The sequence below is a fragment of the Malania oleifera genome, chromosome 3 (assembly GCF_029873635.1).
Source record: "Malania oleifera isolate guangnan ecotype guangnan chromosome 3, ASM2987363v1, whole genome shotgun sequence".
In the NCBI taxonomy this organism is placed as follows: domain Eukaryota; kingdom Viridiplantae; phylum Streptophyta; class Magnoliopsida; order Santalales; family Ximeniaceae; genus Malania; species Malania oleifera.
The window spans coordinates 61,953,097-61,971,938 of NC_080419.1; the positions used below are offsets into that span (position 1 = coordinate 61,953,097).

At 35.9% G+C, this 18,842-nt stretch overlaps 1 protein-coding gene across 3 annotated transcripts in view; it reads right to left on the reverse strand.

The window, feature by feature from the left end:
- LOC131152288 (uncharacterized) overlaps positions 1-18,842 on the reverse strand; it is a 105,002-nt gene that overhangs the window by 39,078 nt on the left and 47,082 nt on the right. For all 3 annotated transcript variants that reach the window (XM_058104101.1, XM_058104100.1, XM_058104102.1), the window contains one exon: positions 520-670. In XM_058104101.1, the coding sequence (XP_057960084.1) occupies positions 520-670 (151 nt within the window). The remainder of the gene's footprint in view (positions 1-519; positions 671-18,842) is intronic.

Here is an 18,842-nt window from a genome sequence, read left to right on the forward strand (position 1 = left end):
GAATATTAGTTATTTCAGGGTTATTTTGTAACTATATGTTCTACATCTTTAATGTCAGGATATAAATACTGCATTTGTGCAATTGAACAGTTATCTCTCTCCTCCACTAATGCACTAATCCCCAAGCATGATCAATTTTTTTCGTCAAAATCCATAACTACTAGAATGGGGCAGGAAAATTGTAAACATGGAAGAGAGAAGCGGGAAAAATAGTTGCAAATCATATGGCAACTGCAAAACTGCAATATAAAAATAAGTGGGGATCAGAAAAGATGCAAAGGTTTATGGAAATTCCACAAAAAATTTCGTAAGAGTTTCCAGAAAGCTACCCAAAGCTCTCTAAAAGGATTCCATCTAAATTTTCAAGTCATTTCATCCCAGCTCCCCAAAAGGTTTGCAGAATAGTGGTTCACACCATGTGCTAAGTTTCCCTAACTAACCAGGATAAAAGACTAGGCAATAAACAAGTTCTCTTTGTGATTAAGCTTGCTGTATTTAAGATAAATAACATTCACCCACCTTTCTGTGAAGATAGCAGACTGGTGCTAGAAGCATATCGCTTCTCCTCTTCATAGTAAGCATTGAAACCTAAAATCTCCTTCATTTCTTCAAAAGACGGCATGCTTCCAGGAGGAGGGATACAGCCTCGTTTGATAGCAGATAAAGCATCCTGCAGATTGAAAAATAAAATGCAAAGTGCTGAAGAAGAATAAGACTTCTTAAAAACAGAACAAAACTCAGATAGGTTTATGGAATACAAGCTTCCTCACCCCCCTCCCCCGGGGGTTGGGCCCATTTAGTGGCGGCAATACCCATCCATACCCATCATAAATAAAAGGGTTAGGGTACACCCATGTAATTATATGGATCATAAATGGATGACCAATTTATTAAATGGGTTAGATGAGTGTACCCACTTAACCCATCCACCAATTTAAATTTCCTACCTTATTAATTATAATAGTAATTAATTTATTTAATTTATCACATTTTAAAATATACTACAAGTAACTCGTATTATAATTTGAATTTCTACATGCATAATGTAATTACATATTGTTCAGTTTGAATATTTATACAATTACGTACATAATTTGACTTAGTTTTCAAACTAATTAATATGCATGTATGTTCATAATTGCATAATTGGTTTGGTTTAGACATGTCTATAATTATGTTGGTATGTGACTACAGTATTGTCTATAATTATCATTTTCAATTAAATTATATCATTATGTAATTTGTATCATAATTAGGAAATCTACATGCATAATTTTATAATTATGGACAACTTAGTTACGATATGCATATAATTATGCAATTATGTATATGTAAGTAGTTTGATTTACTTTGGTTTTCCAAATCAATTAATATGCATGCATGTACATACTTTACATAATTGGTTCAATTTCTATATGCCCCTAATTTTATTGGTATGTAATTATATTAATTGTTGGCTACACCTATCATTTGAAATTAAACTACATAATTACATAATTAATCTTGTTATTCAAAAATCCTATATACACAATTTTGTAATTAATAATTATGAACAATTATAAATGTACGCAATTGGTTTGGTACTGTTGTTTTTTGTGCCACATTGGTAGAATAGTTCCACATTAGTATAAAAGGTTGTTTTGAATTTTTTATATTATTTGTCCCACATTGGATATAAGTGTTTCTTGGACTTGAAGTTGAAGCTATATAAAGAGCTCAACTCTTTATTTGTAAAACACACCTCAAAAGTTGTACTTTGTCAAGAAGTAGTGGATTGATCATCGGCGCTCGAGGACGTAGGTAATTCTATACTGAACCTCGTAAATTTCTTGTCTTGTTCTTTTTACTACTTTATTATTAGTTTCTACATTACTTTAATTTCTTATATATATAATAGCAATAGTTGTAGTATTGGTGTTTGGCACAAGTGGGGTGCCCGGCACAACAATTGGTATCAGAGTTAGGTTGAATAGTATTGATACAGAGGTGTTCCTCTATTAGGATCCTTGATTCCACGTTTGATGCCTGAGAAAGACCTTGTCTAAGCGAGTGCTTAGAGACCATTGCGGCTCAGTCGCTCCCTGGAGGTCGGCCTGGTCAAAGTGGATTTTCATAGGATAAAACAGAGTAGACACAGTTGGTACGTACTATTCACAAAACAGAGTAGACACAGTTGGTACGTACTATTCATCCTAGGCCTTTTGCTTTGTTGGCTGCTATTGAATATATAGAAGATGACAGAAACTAGTGCAGCAGTAGAAGAAACACTCTCCACACGAACTCCAACCCCTTCGGCTTCGACATCATCATCGAAGACGATAGCTAATGCTCGATTTGAGGTGGAGAAATTTGATGGTACCAATAATTTTGGTATGTGGCAATGTGAGGTGATGAACATCTTGTATCAACAAGAACTAGATATTGCTATGGATGATAAACCAGTAGATATGGGTGACAGAGATTGGGAAAAGATCAATCGTCAGGCATGTGGTACAATTCGTCTATGTCTCGCCAAAAATTAGAAATATTGTGTTATGAGGGAGACATCTGTAAAGAAATTGTGGAAGACATTGGAAGATATATTTATGACCAAGAGTCTGGAAAATTGGCTCTATTTGAAAAAGAAATTGTTTCGCTTCCACTATCAACCAGGTATTTCGATTAATGACCACATAAATGCTTTCAATAAAATTTTGGCCGATTTGTTAAATTTGGATGAAAAGGTGAAAGATGAGGATAAAGCTATATTGTTACTGAATTCTCTCCCTGATGAGTATGAACATTTGACCACCACTTTATTGTATGGGAAAGATAAAGTTACTTATGATGCTATTTTACTGCATTGATTAATACTGAATGCGGAAAGAAGGATCAAAGGGTCCATAAGGAAACAGCAGAAGCACTAACAATAAAGGGACGTTCTCAGAGTCGTATGCCTGGAAGGAAGAGTAAATCTCATGGGAGGAGTAAATCTTGTGGGAGACTTGCTAAAGATGAATGCGCTTTTTGTCGTGAGAGAGGGCATTGGAAGAAAGATTGCCCAAAATTACAGCAGAAGAATAAGGGAAAAACACATTCTAATGCCAATATAGCCAATGATGATGGAAGTGAGTCAGATTTTTCTCTTATTGGAACATCTTTGTCACATTAATTTGGTGAGTGGATTTTGGATTTTGGTTGTTCCTATCACATGTGTCCCAATAGGGAATGGTTTTCTAATTTTGAAGAATTAGATGGTAGGGCTGTTTTTATGGGAAATGATAATACTTGTAAAACAACTGGAATAGGATCAATATAATTGAAATGTCAAGATGGAACTATTAAGACCTTGACTAATGTTAGGTATGTTCCAAGCCTATAGAAGAATTTGATTTCATTGGGTGCCTTAGAATCTAAAGGGTTCACTATCACTTTGAAAGATGGAACCTTAAAGATTAAATCAGGTGCGCTGGTGGTGATGAAAGGAATAAGGAAAAATAACTTGTATTATTTACAAGGTAGTACAGTTATTGGCTCAGCAGCTATTGTTTCTGAGAAAGATGTAGGTTCAGACACAACCAGGTTATGGCATATGCGATTACCACATGCAGGAGAAAAATCTTTACAACAATTAGCTAAGCGAGATTTGTTAAAGGGTGCAAAGGTGTGCAAACTTGAATTTTGTGAGCATTGCATTCTGGGAAAACAAACTAGAGTGAAATTTGGCATAGCAATCTACCAAACTGAAGGTATTTTAGACTACATCCATACAGATGTACGGGGGCCCACAAAAACGGCTTCGTTGGGTGGTATGCATTATTTTGTCACTTTTGTCGATGATTTTTCTAGAAGAGTTTGGATGTATTCTATGAAGCATAAAAATGAAGTGTGTGATATTTTCCTTAAGTAGATTAAACGGCTCAGATCAGATAATGGTGGTGAATATACGAGTGACCCGTTTATGAAGGTATGTCAGGATGAAGGCATTGCTCGACACTTCACAGTTTGAAATACATCACAGCAGAATGGGGTGGCAGAGTGCATGAATTGGACTTTGCTGGAGAAAGTTCGATATATGTTGTCTAATGCTGGGTTAGACAAAAGGTTTTGGCCTGAGGCTGTTAGATATGCGTGTCATCTCATCAATCGTCTACCATCATCTGCAATAGGGGAAAAAACACCCTATGAGGTATGGTCTGGAAAGCCTCCTAGTGATTATGATTCTTTACATGTATTTGGTACTATGACTTATTATCATGTTAAAGAATCTAAGTTGGATCCAAGAGCCAAGAAAGCAATATTCTTGGGGATAAGTGCAGGAGTCCAAGGATACTGTCTTTGGTGTCTAGAGACGAAAAAAATGATTTTAAATAGAGATGTAACTTTTGATGAACTTGCGATGATGAAGAAAACAATACACAAGGAGTCACGAGTTGAAGAGAAGACTAGTGGTACTCAACAACAAATGGAGGTTGAGACAATTTTGGGAAACCCAGTGAGAAATGAGAATACACAAGGTAACTCTCCAGTTACGGTGGGGAATAGTGTACAAGAAGAGGAGATTTCAATGCAAGAATCTTCACAGCAACAAGAATCAATTGTTTTTAGAGGCCAAGACGAGAAATTCGAAAACCTGCTCGTTATATTGATATGGTGGCCTATGCACTTCCTGTTGGGGATGATTATTATTCCTTACACTTTCAAAGAAGCAATGAGGAACTCTGAATCAGATAAGTGGAAAAGAGCAATGGATGAAGAAATGCAGTCTCTTCATCAGAATCAGACTTGGGAGCTAGCCTAGCTGCCCAAGGGTAAGAAAGCAATTGGTTGCAAATGGGTTTATGTCAAGAAAGAAGGATTTCAAGATGCAAATAATGTTCACTTCAAAGCTAGATTGGTAGCTAAGGGCCACGCACAGAAGGAAGGCATTGATTATAATGAGGTATTTTCTCCAGTTGTCAAACATTCTTCCATTCGAATTTTGTTGATTTTGGTAGCACAATTTGATCTTGAACTAGTTCAACTCGACGTAAAAAACTGCATTTTTACATGGTGATTTGGAAGAGGAAATCTATATGACTCAGCCAGATGGATTTCCGGTCGCTGGAAAATAAAATTGGGTATGTAAACTTGGTAAATCGTTGTATGGTTTAAAACAGTCTCCAAGACAGTGGTACAAACGATTTCATCAGTTTATGATGGGTCAGAAGTACATTAGAAATAAACATGATCATTGTGTTTATTTTCGCAGACTACAAAATGGATCTTTTATATTTTACTCTTGTATGTTGATGATATGTTGATAGCTTCAAAGAATAGGGAAGAAATCAACAAGTTGAAAAGTCAGTTAAATCAAGAGTTTGAGATGAAAGATCTTGGTGAAGCAAAGAAGATACTTGGCATGGAGATTCGCAGAGACAAAATAAGAGGAAGAGTTAGTTTGTCTAGAAAACAGTATTTGAAGAAGGTAGTACAGAATTTTGGCATGTCAGAGCAGTCAAAACTAGTAAGCACTCCTCTTGCTCCTCATTTCAAACTTAGTGCGGCTTTATCTCCTAAATCAGATGAGGAACGTAAGTATATGTCACAGGTTCCTTATGCAAGTGGTGTTGGTAGTCTGATGTATGCAATGGTTTGTACTAGACTTGATATTTCACAAGCTGTTAGTATGGTGAGCAGGTATATGCAAGATCCGGGTAAAGGGCATTGGCAAGCTGTGAAATGGATTTTGAGATATATTATGAATATGATTGATGTTGATATAGTATTTGAGAAAAATAATACTATTGATCAACATGTTGTTGGATATGTGGATTCTGATTTTGCAGGTGATTTGGATAAACGTTGATCAACTACTAGATATGTTTTTACATTTGCTAATGGTCCAGTGAGTTGGAGGTCTACCTTATAGTCTACCATTGCCTTGTCTACAACAGAAGCAGAGTACATGGCAGCTTCAGAGGCTGTTAAGGAAGCTATTTGGTTGCAGGGTTTACTTGAAAATTTGCGAGTTGTTCAGAAACACATTGTTGTGTTCTGTGATAGCCAGAGTGCTATTCATTTGGTAAAGAACTAAGCCTATCATGCACGAACGAAGCACATCGACGTTCGGTTTCATTTTATGCGGGATATTATTGATGGAGGCAAGATACTTTTTCAGAAGATTGCTACAACTGAAAATCCCACAAATATGTTGACCAAGATTGTGACAACAATCAAGTCAAATATTGTTTGGACTTGATCAATATCCTGCAAGTCTATATATTTTTGGAAGGCGCCGATGATGTGGAACTCCAGAAAATGTTGGTGACTGAAAAATTTGTTGAATTTATCGTCAAGGTGGAGATTTGTTGTTTTTTGTCCCACATTGGTAGAATAGTTCCACATTGGTATACAAAGTTGTTTTGAATTTTTTGTATTATTTGTCCCACATTGGAGAGAAGTGTTTTTTGGACTTGAGGTTGAAGCTATATAAAGAGCTCAACTCTCCATTTGTAAAACACACCTCAATGTTTTACTTTGTCAAGAAGTAGTGGATTAATCATCGGCGCCTGAGAACGTAGGTAATTTTATACCGAACCTCCTTAATTTCTTGTCTTGTTCTTTTTACTATTTTATTATTAGTTTCTGCATTGCTTTAATTTCTTATATATTCAATAGAAACTTGTGCCCGGCACAACAGGTTCATATATATACATACCTAGTTCAGTTTAAATATGTCCGTAATTATGAAGTTATGTAATTAAACAGAAAAATTACATAGTTAATATTATAATTTGAAAATATATCGACATATTTTTATAATCATGGACAATTCTGTTCGAATGTGTACATAGATGCAATTATGTATGTACAAAATTGATTTGGTTTGGTTTTCCAAACCAATTAAAATGCATGCATGTATGTAATTACATAATAGTTCAATTTAGATATGTCTGTAATTATATAGATAACGTAATTATAATATTAGTTAGACATATCATTTGAAATTAAAATTCATAATTGCGTAATGAATTCTATAATTCATATATCCATGCACATAATTTCGTAATATATTGATAGTTTGGTTTGAACATGCAAGTAATTACGTAATTATATGTACATAATTAGTTTGTTTTACTGATGAGTGTATGTAATTATGCAATTATGAGAGTACACAATTAGTTGGATTCGTTTATGCAAACCAATTAATATGCACACAAGCATGTACGTAATTACGTAATTGGTTGATTAAGATATGCCCGTGATTAGTAGATACGTTGATTAAGATATGTCCGTAATTTGTAGATACGTACGTAATTATAGTATTGGCCACAACTACTCTTTGAAATTAAACTATATAATTAATTACAAAATTACTATTATACTTCGGAAATCTATATACATAATTTTTGTAATTATGGGCACCTTGATTTAAATATATGTACATAATTATGCAATTATGAGTGTATATAATTGGTTGGGTTTGGTTATGCAAATGAATTAATATGCATGTATGCATGTACGTAATTACGTAACGGGTTGGTTAAGATATGTCCACAATTATATAGATACATAATTATAGTATTTGCTACAACTACCATTTGAAATTGAATAACTATATAATTTATTACGTAATTAATACTATAACACGTAAATATATACATCATTTTGTAACTATTGACACCTTGGTTCAAATATGTATGTAGTTATGCAATTATAAGTACTCGATTCAATTCGGTTATGCAAGCTAATTATGCATGCATGTACGCAATTTAAGTAATTACATACATATTTTTCAATCGAGTAATAGATTGAATAACCTTTAAAGACGGCAAGAAGATGTGACAATGATAATGTTTGAAAATAGTTATAAATTTTATCCTGCATTCAACAATTGGTTTTGCATGCTTTAAAATTAAGTGGGTAAATGGGTTGACCCATGTTTAAATGGGTATGAATCATAAATGGATCAAATATATTATATAAATGGGTAAATGGGTCATAAATGACCCTACCCATCTTGACCCATACCCACCCATTTAACATATCTAGGTCCATTGCTAACAAATATATGATCTTCATACAAATATTAAAAAAAAAAAGAGAGATTTGGTTAAGTCAATCTCACGTCCACAAATCACAAATAAGATCTATATCAATGTAAATTTATGCAAGTTGGTACTTGTTTGTATTTTTGACATCTAGTCACATAAAAGCTAACAATCATCAGCAGAATTTCCATCCATCTTTAGGTCATGTGTGTGCGATATTATAGATTCATAATCACCAGAAATCCTAGATTGTAAGGGCACAACAATCGATATGACTATGAGAAACCCAAAGGGCAATACTATGTGCAACCAGATCTACTGTTTAAAACTCAATTAGAGTAATACATAATACTGCCTGATATGTGAAAAGGATTAGTCACACACGCAATGTAATTGAAATAAAACATACTCGAACTTATGAGGTTTTAAATTTCAATGAAAATTTCCATCAAAATTTTTGCTTCCCAACTCTCAAAATCAAAATGGCAATCAGTTTCCATCTTCAAAAATTTTCATCAAAATTTCCTTGAATCATTCAAAATTTATCAAAATCTCGAAAGTTAGCGAAATTTGTTGAAATTTAATGAAACATGTTGAAATTTTAACTAAAAATAAAATTTTTTTTGAAATTAAAATTTGAGATTCAAAACTCAGACTGTAAGTTCTCTATTAATTAATCTTCTTTTCTCATTAAAACTAAAGATTATGTGATGGCTATGAAGGATAGCTTTTAGACTTTTGAATTGTATAAAAACTAAACTTAGATGTTGGCTACAATATTTTATTTAACCATTTATATCCAAAGTATCTATATCTGTAAAATAGATTATATCCAACCAATTTATGAATTTCATCTAATAATAATTGAATAAGAATTCTACACAATATGTGTGCCATTGATTAATTTTATTTATAGTACTCTAGAACTAAATCTTGCACGATTATGGTTATTAACAATTCTAAAGTTCCATAAAAGAATTCCATGCCATGATTTTTTAATTTCAAAACTGAAATTGAAAATTTGACAATGAGATTTTCATACTTTTGTAGCCTCAAAATTAATTTGAAATAAAAATTTACAACCTTTCTTATGAAACATATAGAATTTATAGAAATTTACAACCCCAAAATCTAAGCCCTGGAGCTTGAGCATGTCGAATTTATCGTCTTCATTTCAGATGATAGGACAAGACCTAGATTTAAGCTATGACATTTATTCAACCTTTTATGTCTCATTTAGTTGTATTTGCACAATAACTAATATTAAATTGATTTATGAATTTCATTTATATCAATTGAATATGTTTAACGTGGTTCTTGTATTAAAGTTATGGCACCTTGTACATCATATACCTATCATTGAATTTTTCTATTTACAATTTTTTTATTTTTAAATGTTGCATTATCGAGTCTACTAATAGTTTCTGGAATTTGATATAAAGTTATAAACAATCCAATGCTTTGTTACTAATTTCAATCATTTTTTACATTAAAATCATCATTGACATCAAATTTCATCTTTGAGGCCTTTAAATTTTAGTGAAAATCTAAGTGTAAACCTTGTTTTTTATCCATCATATTGGCTCTCTAATCAAGAAATCCTGTGGTTTACTTGCATTCATTGTAGTTTTCTAAGTAAGATGACAGGTAGCAAGTCCCATTATTATACATATTTCTTCAACCTTTTCAGCATCTGCACTTCACTAACTGCTGAATCTTCTACAGTGAATGAAACTTATATGAATTCAAAATGTTGCTAAAAGTGTTTTTAAAGGCTCAATCGAGGCTTGCCTGAGGGCTGTGAAGCATGCCAAAACATTTCCATGCATGGCCTTATATTTCCACGAAATTGTTGCAATTTCTGTTGAATTTTCCAGTTTCCATCACCCTTGAAATCAAAATGGCAGTCAATTCCTGTCTTACATATTTTTTGTCAAAAGTTCTACAAATCATCTAAAATTTATCGAAATCTTGAAAGCTTGACGAATCTTGTTGACATTTTACTATAAAATGAAATTTTCTTGGAGTTCAAATGAGTAATTTAGGAGTGAAGTGAAATTTCTCTCTTAATTTTAATTTATATTTTTATCAAAACAAAAGATTTCAAGGGGTTTTGAAACTATATGAAAAAATGAACTTACAACAACATTTTATTTAACCATTCATGTCTAAATTATCATTATTTGTATAATAAATAATATTTAAATGATTTATGAATTTCATTTGTATTAATTGAATATGTTTAATGCACATTAACTGAATATGTCCTAAAACTTACATTATTATGTCTATTAACCATTCCTAAAGTTTTATAAAAGAATTCCATGTTTTACTACTGATTTTCATAATTTTTTCAAATTGAAATCGAAATTTCTGTCCAACTTTTAGTATTTTGGAGCTTCGAAATTTGAGTCGAAATCGAAATTTAAGACCTTGCTTTCAGGCAGTATAAACTCCAAGGTGCCAAATCCTAGAAAGGCCACATTACATAGAGAGGCTTATTTCATTTTATTTTTGTTAAGGCTTATGCACTTTGCAGGTGTAAATTTTTCGTGAATTTGCAGAGAATTTTTAATTATAGTGGCACGGGATTGAAAAGGTGATTTCTTAGTTAGCTTCTATGGGGAATTTTGTCTTTTTTTTTCCTTTTGATTTGGTTTTTCCTTCTTAAATTTCATTTCCTTTATTTTATTTTATTTTATTTTTGGCATTCTTTCTAAGGATTTTTTGCCCTTTCTTGATTGTAATTACTTTCTCTCGTAAATCGTATCTTCCTTCTTATCAAAAATAAAAATAAAATTAAAGGAATGCTCCAATTTGAAGATCTCTAAAACCATTTTTTTTTTTAAATAGATATATTAGATAGAAGAAAGAGCAGTTACAACCTAGACAAGGACAAGAAGTCCTTTAAAAAAAAAAACATCAAAAATTAAAAGGAAAAATTAATTTAAAATAAAAACTGAAATAAAAAAGTAACAATAATCAACCAAGCACTTTAAATTAGCTAGTTCTCTCTAGCCCTTCTTTGCCTTTAACCACTACCAAGTTGGTCTTTGTTTCCTCCAATATTAAGCAATCGTAAAACCCCTATTATCCACCAATTGTTCTACTTCTAAATCCTTCCAAAGAAATCTCCTCCATAGAGGCAGGGAGAATTCCATCATTACAGTGCTGCTTATTATCCATACCACCATCCTCAATAATAGGAATCCCCTCTAAACTTTCCACTGGATATGGAGGCACATATGATTGTAGACACCCCAATTTTAACCAGACATTTCTGAGAAGACCCCGCGCAATAAAAAGTTGACTTTGTACCCCAAGAATGGAAAGATCCTTTTTGATATATCCAATCGAGTCCCGAGCTTTAAAAATTGAGTCCCAGTAATTTTAAAATGAGTCCTGGTATTTTAAATTGAGTCCCAGTTCTTAAATCGAGTCCCGGTAATTTCAAAATAAGTCCGGTTTTTTAAAACTGAGTCTCAATGTTTTAATTGAGTCCCGGTATTTTTAAGTGAGTCCCAAAATTTTTGTTTTTGTTTATTGGGCTTTATAATTAGAAAAGAAAATAAAAATAAAAATAAGAGAATGATGTATTTTTGCATGGACCACGCAAGGCCCATGCGTAGGAAGGAAGGAGCGGCACTCTCACAAGGGGTTTTAGGGTTTTCTTTAGGCTTTTTTTAAGGCTTATAAAAGAGGGAGGAGAACACCAAAAAAAAGAGAACATGCCACAGGGGGCATCGTTATCTCTTACACTCTGCATCATTCTTCCCATCTACTCATTCTCCCATCCACACAACCACACAGCCATCTCCCACTCTCTCAATCATCTCGCACTGCCCCCCACGGCCAAACACCCTCACCGCAACAGCCCCCCTGCCTCCATCCAAGCCCCATGGCACTACCGGCATCCCTCACGGTTCCACCCTCGACACCTCACATCAACACAATCTCCTCCCTCGTCTCTCTCTCATCTCTATCGCCCTCTCTCTCTCTCTCTCTCTCTCTCTCTCACGACGGCAAGCATCCCCATACACACCTAGTCATATCCTCTCCGTCATCACACGCTAACACTCAGCAATCCTCTCAACCAGCTCCATCGTCATCGTCTCATCACCGACAGTCCCCTAAGCACCCCGTGACCACCTGCAAACGCCACTGTATCAGCTCCAGCCATATAACAGCCGCCGGAGCACTCCGCCGCCCGCACTGCGCACAGCCATCTTCCTAGAGTCGCCGCAATCCTTAGGCTTTCACACCAACATCACCACCAACACCCGCAATGGTTCCGGCAACCCTGCAGGAGCAGCAACCCAGCAGCTCCATCATCCTCCTCGCCGTCATAGTTGCCGCTGCTTCCCGCCATTCGCCGTCGCCGTGCCCAGCTCTCCGGTCATCTTCTCCAGCTCCAGCAACACCCACAGTAAGTTCCATGCACACACATGCATGTACATATATATATATATATATATATTTGGTTTTGTTTGGGTTTTAACATTTAAAGTTTAAGTTTTTATTGTATATTGATATTATTTTTATTATTTCATATTTATTGTTTATTTACTTAGGTTTGTGTTGTATTAATTTTCAACTTCTTTTTTGTTTAAAGTCTACATATTATTATTGTAGTTGCATTATTTAAATCATGTTTATTTAGAGTGTTCTTATTACCATGTTTATTGTTTACATGTTATTTAAGGTTTTTGATTTATTTAGTATTTGTCATGTTTATTGTTTATACAATATTTAAGGTTTTTTTTTTATTATTTATTATTGTTTATTATTTAGGAGTGTAATCATTTCATGCTTATATTTATGTGTATTATATTTAGGTTTTGATTGGTTTGCATGTTTGGAGTTTAATTACTTCCATATAGTGTGTATTAATTTTAGGGATTCCACATTATTGAAAAAATCAGAAAAAATATTTTTGAGACCTAGAAATCATTTTTGGTAACTTTTCATCCTGAATTAGATCCAAAATCTTCCGAAATAGTATTTTCATACTTAGAAAACCCTACGAAATTTCAAAATGTCAGGAGTGTACTTTGTAACATATTTTCTCGATTTTCCGTATCTCGATGATTGTAACAAAAAGGGTATGTGCTTTTTAAGCTTCGTGTACCCCGGTTCTGAGGGAATATTTATATTAAATATATCTTGTGAATATTTGTTGCATGTATATTATAGTCTCGTAATTTTTCAAAGGGAGTAAGATAGAAGACTATTAAGTTTATTTTGGGATAATTCTTGATTAATTAGGTACCCTTCGTAAGAACGGGCCTGTAGGGGGTGCTCGTACCTTCTCCTCGCGTAACTGAACTCCCAATCCCTGCTTTGGTAACGTAGACCGATTCTACCCTTAATTGGGTAGTAATCAAGTGTTCTAACCACACTAAAAGGTTAGCGGCGACTCTATTCCTATTTTTCCCGAAAATTAACAATACAATTTTTCATTCGCCTCGTTCCGTCCAAGACGTCGCGACAATGATAAATCCCAAAATAAATCTGAACAGTCAGTACTACATCCATATTGTTCTTAAATCTCATCCAAAAGCAATACCCCCATCACAATCAAACTCACTAAGGAGTAAGGACTTCATTGACATTATATGAGGATCTCTAAAACTCTTGAACACAAACCTTTTCAAACAATTAAGAGTTGCACCTTTGAATATGAAAACAATATGAAAACTTCAAGGAAAATAAACTTAAAAATGAACTTTTTTAATAAAAAAATCACTAACTAAATGAACCAACTTAAAATTGAGTTAGCTTCATAAAGGGAAAAGCGAAGGGAAACACAAATAAAGGATTCAAAAACTTGTTTGTCATTCACAGCTAATCTGGCACCAACAACCCGTAACAGTCCATAACGGTTGTTACGATACCATAATGGCTGTTACCATTGTGAATTGGATTACTTTAGAGATATCGCCCTTTCACGGTCTCAGAAGCCATTAATATTGTTAAGAAACGTCTGTAGCGGCCGTTACACATTGATTTTTTTAAAAACCATGGTGTTCAGCATGTTAGTTAGGAGATTAGGATGTCTTTTTCATCTAAAGTTCAGTCTCATAGTTAATTTTCTTTTTATCTCTTATTCATTCAGATATTTGTGGTCCATATAGAGTAAAAAATTTAACTAGTAGTCAATATTTTGTGTCCTCTCTGGATGATTAAGACAGATTTGACTACATTCGCTCAATTTTATCGGGAAATAAAAACTCATTTTGGCTTTGGTATTCAAATTTTTGTACAAGATATGCTCTTGAATTTGTTCAAATGAGCTTCAATCTTTTTGCTTGGCCAAAGGGATTATTCACCAACAATTCAACATTATTGGTAAAAAAAAGTAGCTGACCGATACAATAAACATTTGCTTGACGTAAGACCAGTCTTTACTATTTAATATGCACCTAGAAACATCCATGTTCACTTTTGTACCCCATGTCTTTAAGCGCACATGTTTTGGTCACATTCCATACACTAGGAGGATAACTCCTCTCCTTGTACTGTTAAATGTGTTTTCGTTGGGTACCTATGAACTAAGAAAGGATAGACATGTTAATGATCCCCACACTCACAAGAACTATGTTAGTGCAGATGTCACCTTTACTAGGAGACACCTTATTCTCTACTATTAGGCCCTCCTTAGATGAATCTATTTTAAGTCCATCAATGATTTCTAGCCCCCCTCATGTGTTGATCCCTTCATTCCTACCCTTACTCATTTAGAAAAAGCATCTACTCCATTTCCCCAGTGACCTGATGAAGCAATAGAGAGCAGGCATAGACTCCAATACCACCATGCAGCTGCCTCTGTTGCTCGTTACTGCCTCGACTTCTGGCTATGAAGATTCATCCCAATGTGACTTGGATTTCCCCATTGCACACTAAGAAGGTACCCCAAACCTGTACATAACAATCCTTAGTTATTTATCCTATTCCTCATTATCTTTCAATTCTTCACCTTCCTATTAGTATTGCTTCTTTTACCTTGTCTATATACTTTTATCCCTTCCACACAAGTTGAAGACCTTGCTAACCTTAGGCAAAAGCATACATTGGATGTAAAAATCAATGGAAGTAAGTGTCGAAGTATTGTGAGAATGGCCGAATGATCTAGCCTTGAATTCTGTATTTTATATATAGACTTTACAAGAATGCTATACATGGAAAATAAATAAAGTCTAGCATGATTCTAGCCCTATACATGTAAACTAAATATATGCTAACTATACAAAATAATGAATTGAAAAAAAAGGAAATAATTGTGGGCTAAAATAAGGAAAGAAATCATTTGCTTTTCAGCTTGCTGTTCCGTTGATAGCCCCCATTGAAATTGATGCGGGTTGATCAACAAGCATCAATTTGCTACTTAGGAAGCAATTTTGATGACAAGTGAGAGCCTTGGTGAAGATATATCCGCAATTTGTAATTCGGTGCAAATGTGTGGAAGAGTGATAACACGAGCTTCAAATGCTTCATGGATAGAGTAACAATCGACTTCAATATGCTTCGTGCACTCATGATAGATAGGATTGGCTGTGATTTGGATAGCACTCGTATTGTTGGCATGTAGAGGTGTAGAATCGGTCTCAGAAAAATCTAGCTTAGCAAGCAAACCTCGAAGCCAAATAATTTCAGAACAAGCAAGAGACATCGCTTGGTATTCAGGTTTCGTCGATGACTTAGAAACTCTGTCTTGCTTCTTACTCTTCCAAGAGGTCAATGCATCACCTAAGAACACACACCAACCAATGATGGAGCGACGTGTATCCGCACAACCAGCCCAATCATCATCGCTATAAGGAGCAAGGCGAGTAGAATTGCCTACAGGGAAGAATAAACCACGAGCAGAAGTGCCCTGTACATAGTGTTCAGAACCTGTGAGCATCCATAAAGATGTTACACCAGAAATTTAACGTGGTTTGATCAATATCGACCTACGTCCATGGAGCACACACCAAATATTCACTATTTCATCAGAAAATTACAATTCTCACTCTCTCCCTCCCTCTCTTCCTCCTCTTCCTCCTCTCTGCTCTCTGAGCTTTTCACTGTACATATGTTGTATTCCTCAGCCCTCTATTTTAAGGCTGATATTTAAATCACAATTTAATCACAATTTAAACATAATCAATCATAAATAGGAGGTTTACAATCATAGGATAAAATGGAGATTAATTTCACCGCGTGAGATTAATTGCACTGCATTCCAACTCAGCTCCAGCTCCTGGCTGTCTCCTGGCTCCAGCTATAACAATCTCCAACTTTGAGAACGAAACGCCTCCTCAACCAGTATCATGAATAAATGATGTGCTCAAAATATGTCTTCAGGCATGAAGACCAACTGAAGTTGAACACAACTTCAGTTTCTCTATAGTCACCACCTTCTTGTCTGTTCGATTCCTGCGGACTAATCTGATGGTTGTCAGCTTCACAACTTGTGCAAAGATGCCAGTGTAGTCAATCCCTTCCTTCTGTTCAAAGCCTTTGACTACCAACCGAGGCTTGTACCTTCTGAAGCTGTCATGCTCCTCTTCGAATCTATACACCCACTTGTTGTGCAGGCCTTTTGGCAACTTAGCTAGTTCCCACTTTTTGTTGGAGGTGAGGGACTTCATCTCATCCTTCATCGCAAGCTCCCACTTGCTCGTATCTGCCACTTGACATGCTTCATCATAGCATTTGGGCTCTCCTCCATCTGTAGGAAGTAAGTAATCAATATACCTTCTGTTTGGTACATGGGACAGAGTAGATCTCCTAAGCTCCGGAGCTGGAGTATGAGATGGTGGTGTGACGATCTGCTCCACCGGTTCCTCCACCTTAGGATTCTCAGCATTCTGCTGTTGTGTCCCGACACATTCTGAGTGGACTAGTTTAGTCTCTTCTTCTTTGGGGCATGGGTGTTTATCTGGAAACTAATCCTCTTCTGTTTCCCGACAATACAATCCTCACACATGTCAATCTGCACTGACTGTAGACCACTCAATTTTTCCTTTGAGTGCATCACCCTGAGTCCCTTCTCGCTCATGTGACCAAGTCGTTGGTGCCAGATGTTGCTGTCGTCATTTCTTGCAGCAACTGAAATAGACATGGAGGCATTGGAGGTTAGAAAAAGTGTTCCGCTTTTCTTACCTCACACAATCGTTGGTACACCCTTTGAAACTTTCCATTCATCGCCAATGAATTTCGTCGTGTATCCCTCATCTGCCAGCTGACCAATTGAAATCAAATTCTTTCTCAGGTCTGGAATATATCTGACATCCTTCAACTTCCATACTAACCCGTTTATATTGATCTTCACAACTCCCTTGCCGGTTACGTCGCAAGGTTGATCGTTGCCAAGGTACACCTTACCAAAATGACTTGGTGTGTACTCCTCTAGGCAATCTCTACAGCATGTAGCATGAAATGAGGCTCCGGAGTCTAAGACCCAAGACTCCTTTTTGCTCTCCAAAGAGCATATCAACATCTCATTATTTTCGGAAGCAATATTTGCTTCTGTATTTGCCCTCATCTCATATTCTTTCTTCTGACTCCTACACTGGTTCTTGTAATGACCAGTTTTTCCACAGTTCCAGCACTCAATAACTTTTGTGCTCTGAGAACCTGTGTCCTGAGTACCTCTGGGATTTTTGGATTTAGATCGCCTGGGCCTAGATCTGCCGCTGTTGTTTGATCGTCTATGCCTGTTTCCTCTGCCTCAACTCTCCATATTCAAGGCTAAACTCGAAGTGGAGCCATGGTTCGACTGTATTCTGATTTCCTCCGTCAAAATCATGTTGACGACCTCGTCGTATACAAGCTTCGATTTTCCTGCGGAGCTACTAATGGTAGTAACGACACCATTCCAACTTTCAGGCAATTGACTGAGAATCAATAGGGCCTGAATCTCATTATCAAACGTTATCCCGACTGAGGCGAGTTGATCAGACAACTCATTGAAGTTATTCAAATGTTTGCTGAAACTTTCACTTGCAAATATGCTCATCGTAAATAGTCTTTTCATGAGATGTACCTTGTTTGCGACTGAACGCTGCTCGTACATATTAGAGAGCGCATCCATCAGAGACTTGGTAGATGTTATATGCTTGATATTGAACGCCACAGATTTCGACAATGTCATTCTGATGGCTCCGAGGACTTTTCTATCAAGCAACTCCCACTCATTCTCGTTCATGGAAGCTAGCTTACCCTTCAATGGTAAGTGCAATTCCATCCCAAACAAATAATCTTCTATCTGCATCTTTCAGAAACCGCAATTGTTGCCATTGAACATTTTGATTTTTGAACTCTTTTCATTCGATATCTCGATTAGCTGATCTAGAGATGGAATTAGCTCAAATGGATAGTGCGGTTGGATCTGGAACAATCGAAAACCCTAGAAATGGTTCAAGTCGCTCGAAAAACGGACCCAAAACGACTCCGAAAAGCTCAGTCAAAGATTTAGGTCAAACCTGGTCAACTCTGCTGATGTGGCAAATGACGTGGCAGCTAACGTGGCACTTGCTGACGTGGCAGTGGGTCTATCTGCTGACGTGCCACCCTCGTCTGATGTGGCTGTTGATGTGCCAGTGGGGCCCGGCTAACGTGGCGGTTGACTCAGCGACGCTGACGTAGCCGGGTTATGAGACAGCAGGTCGGATCCGGGTCGGGTACCGATTCGCGGATTGACCCGGTGTGAGGGTGTATAGGGGTTGGGTCAGGTCGAGGCAGTCTGGGCGAGGAAGACGCCTGCAATGCGTGAGGAGCTGGTCACCGGCGCGTGTCGAAGGGTCTTGCTCCAGCGAGGCGCATGAGCCTTCGTGTGAACTCCGT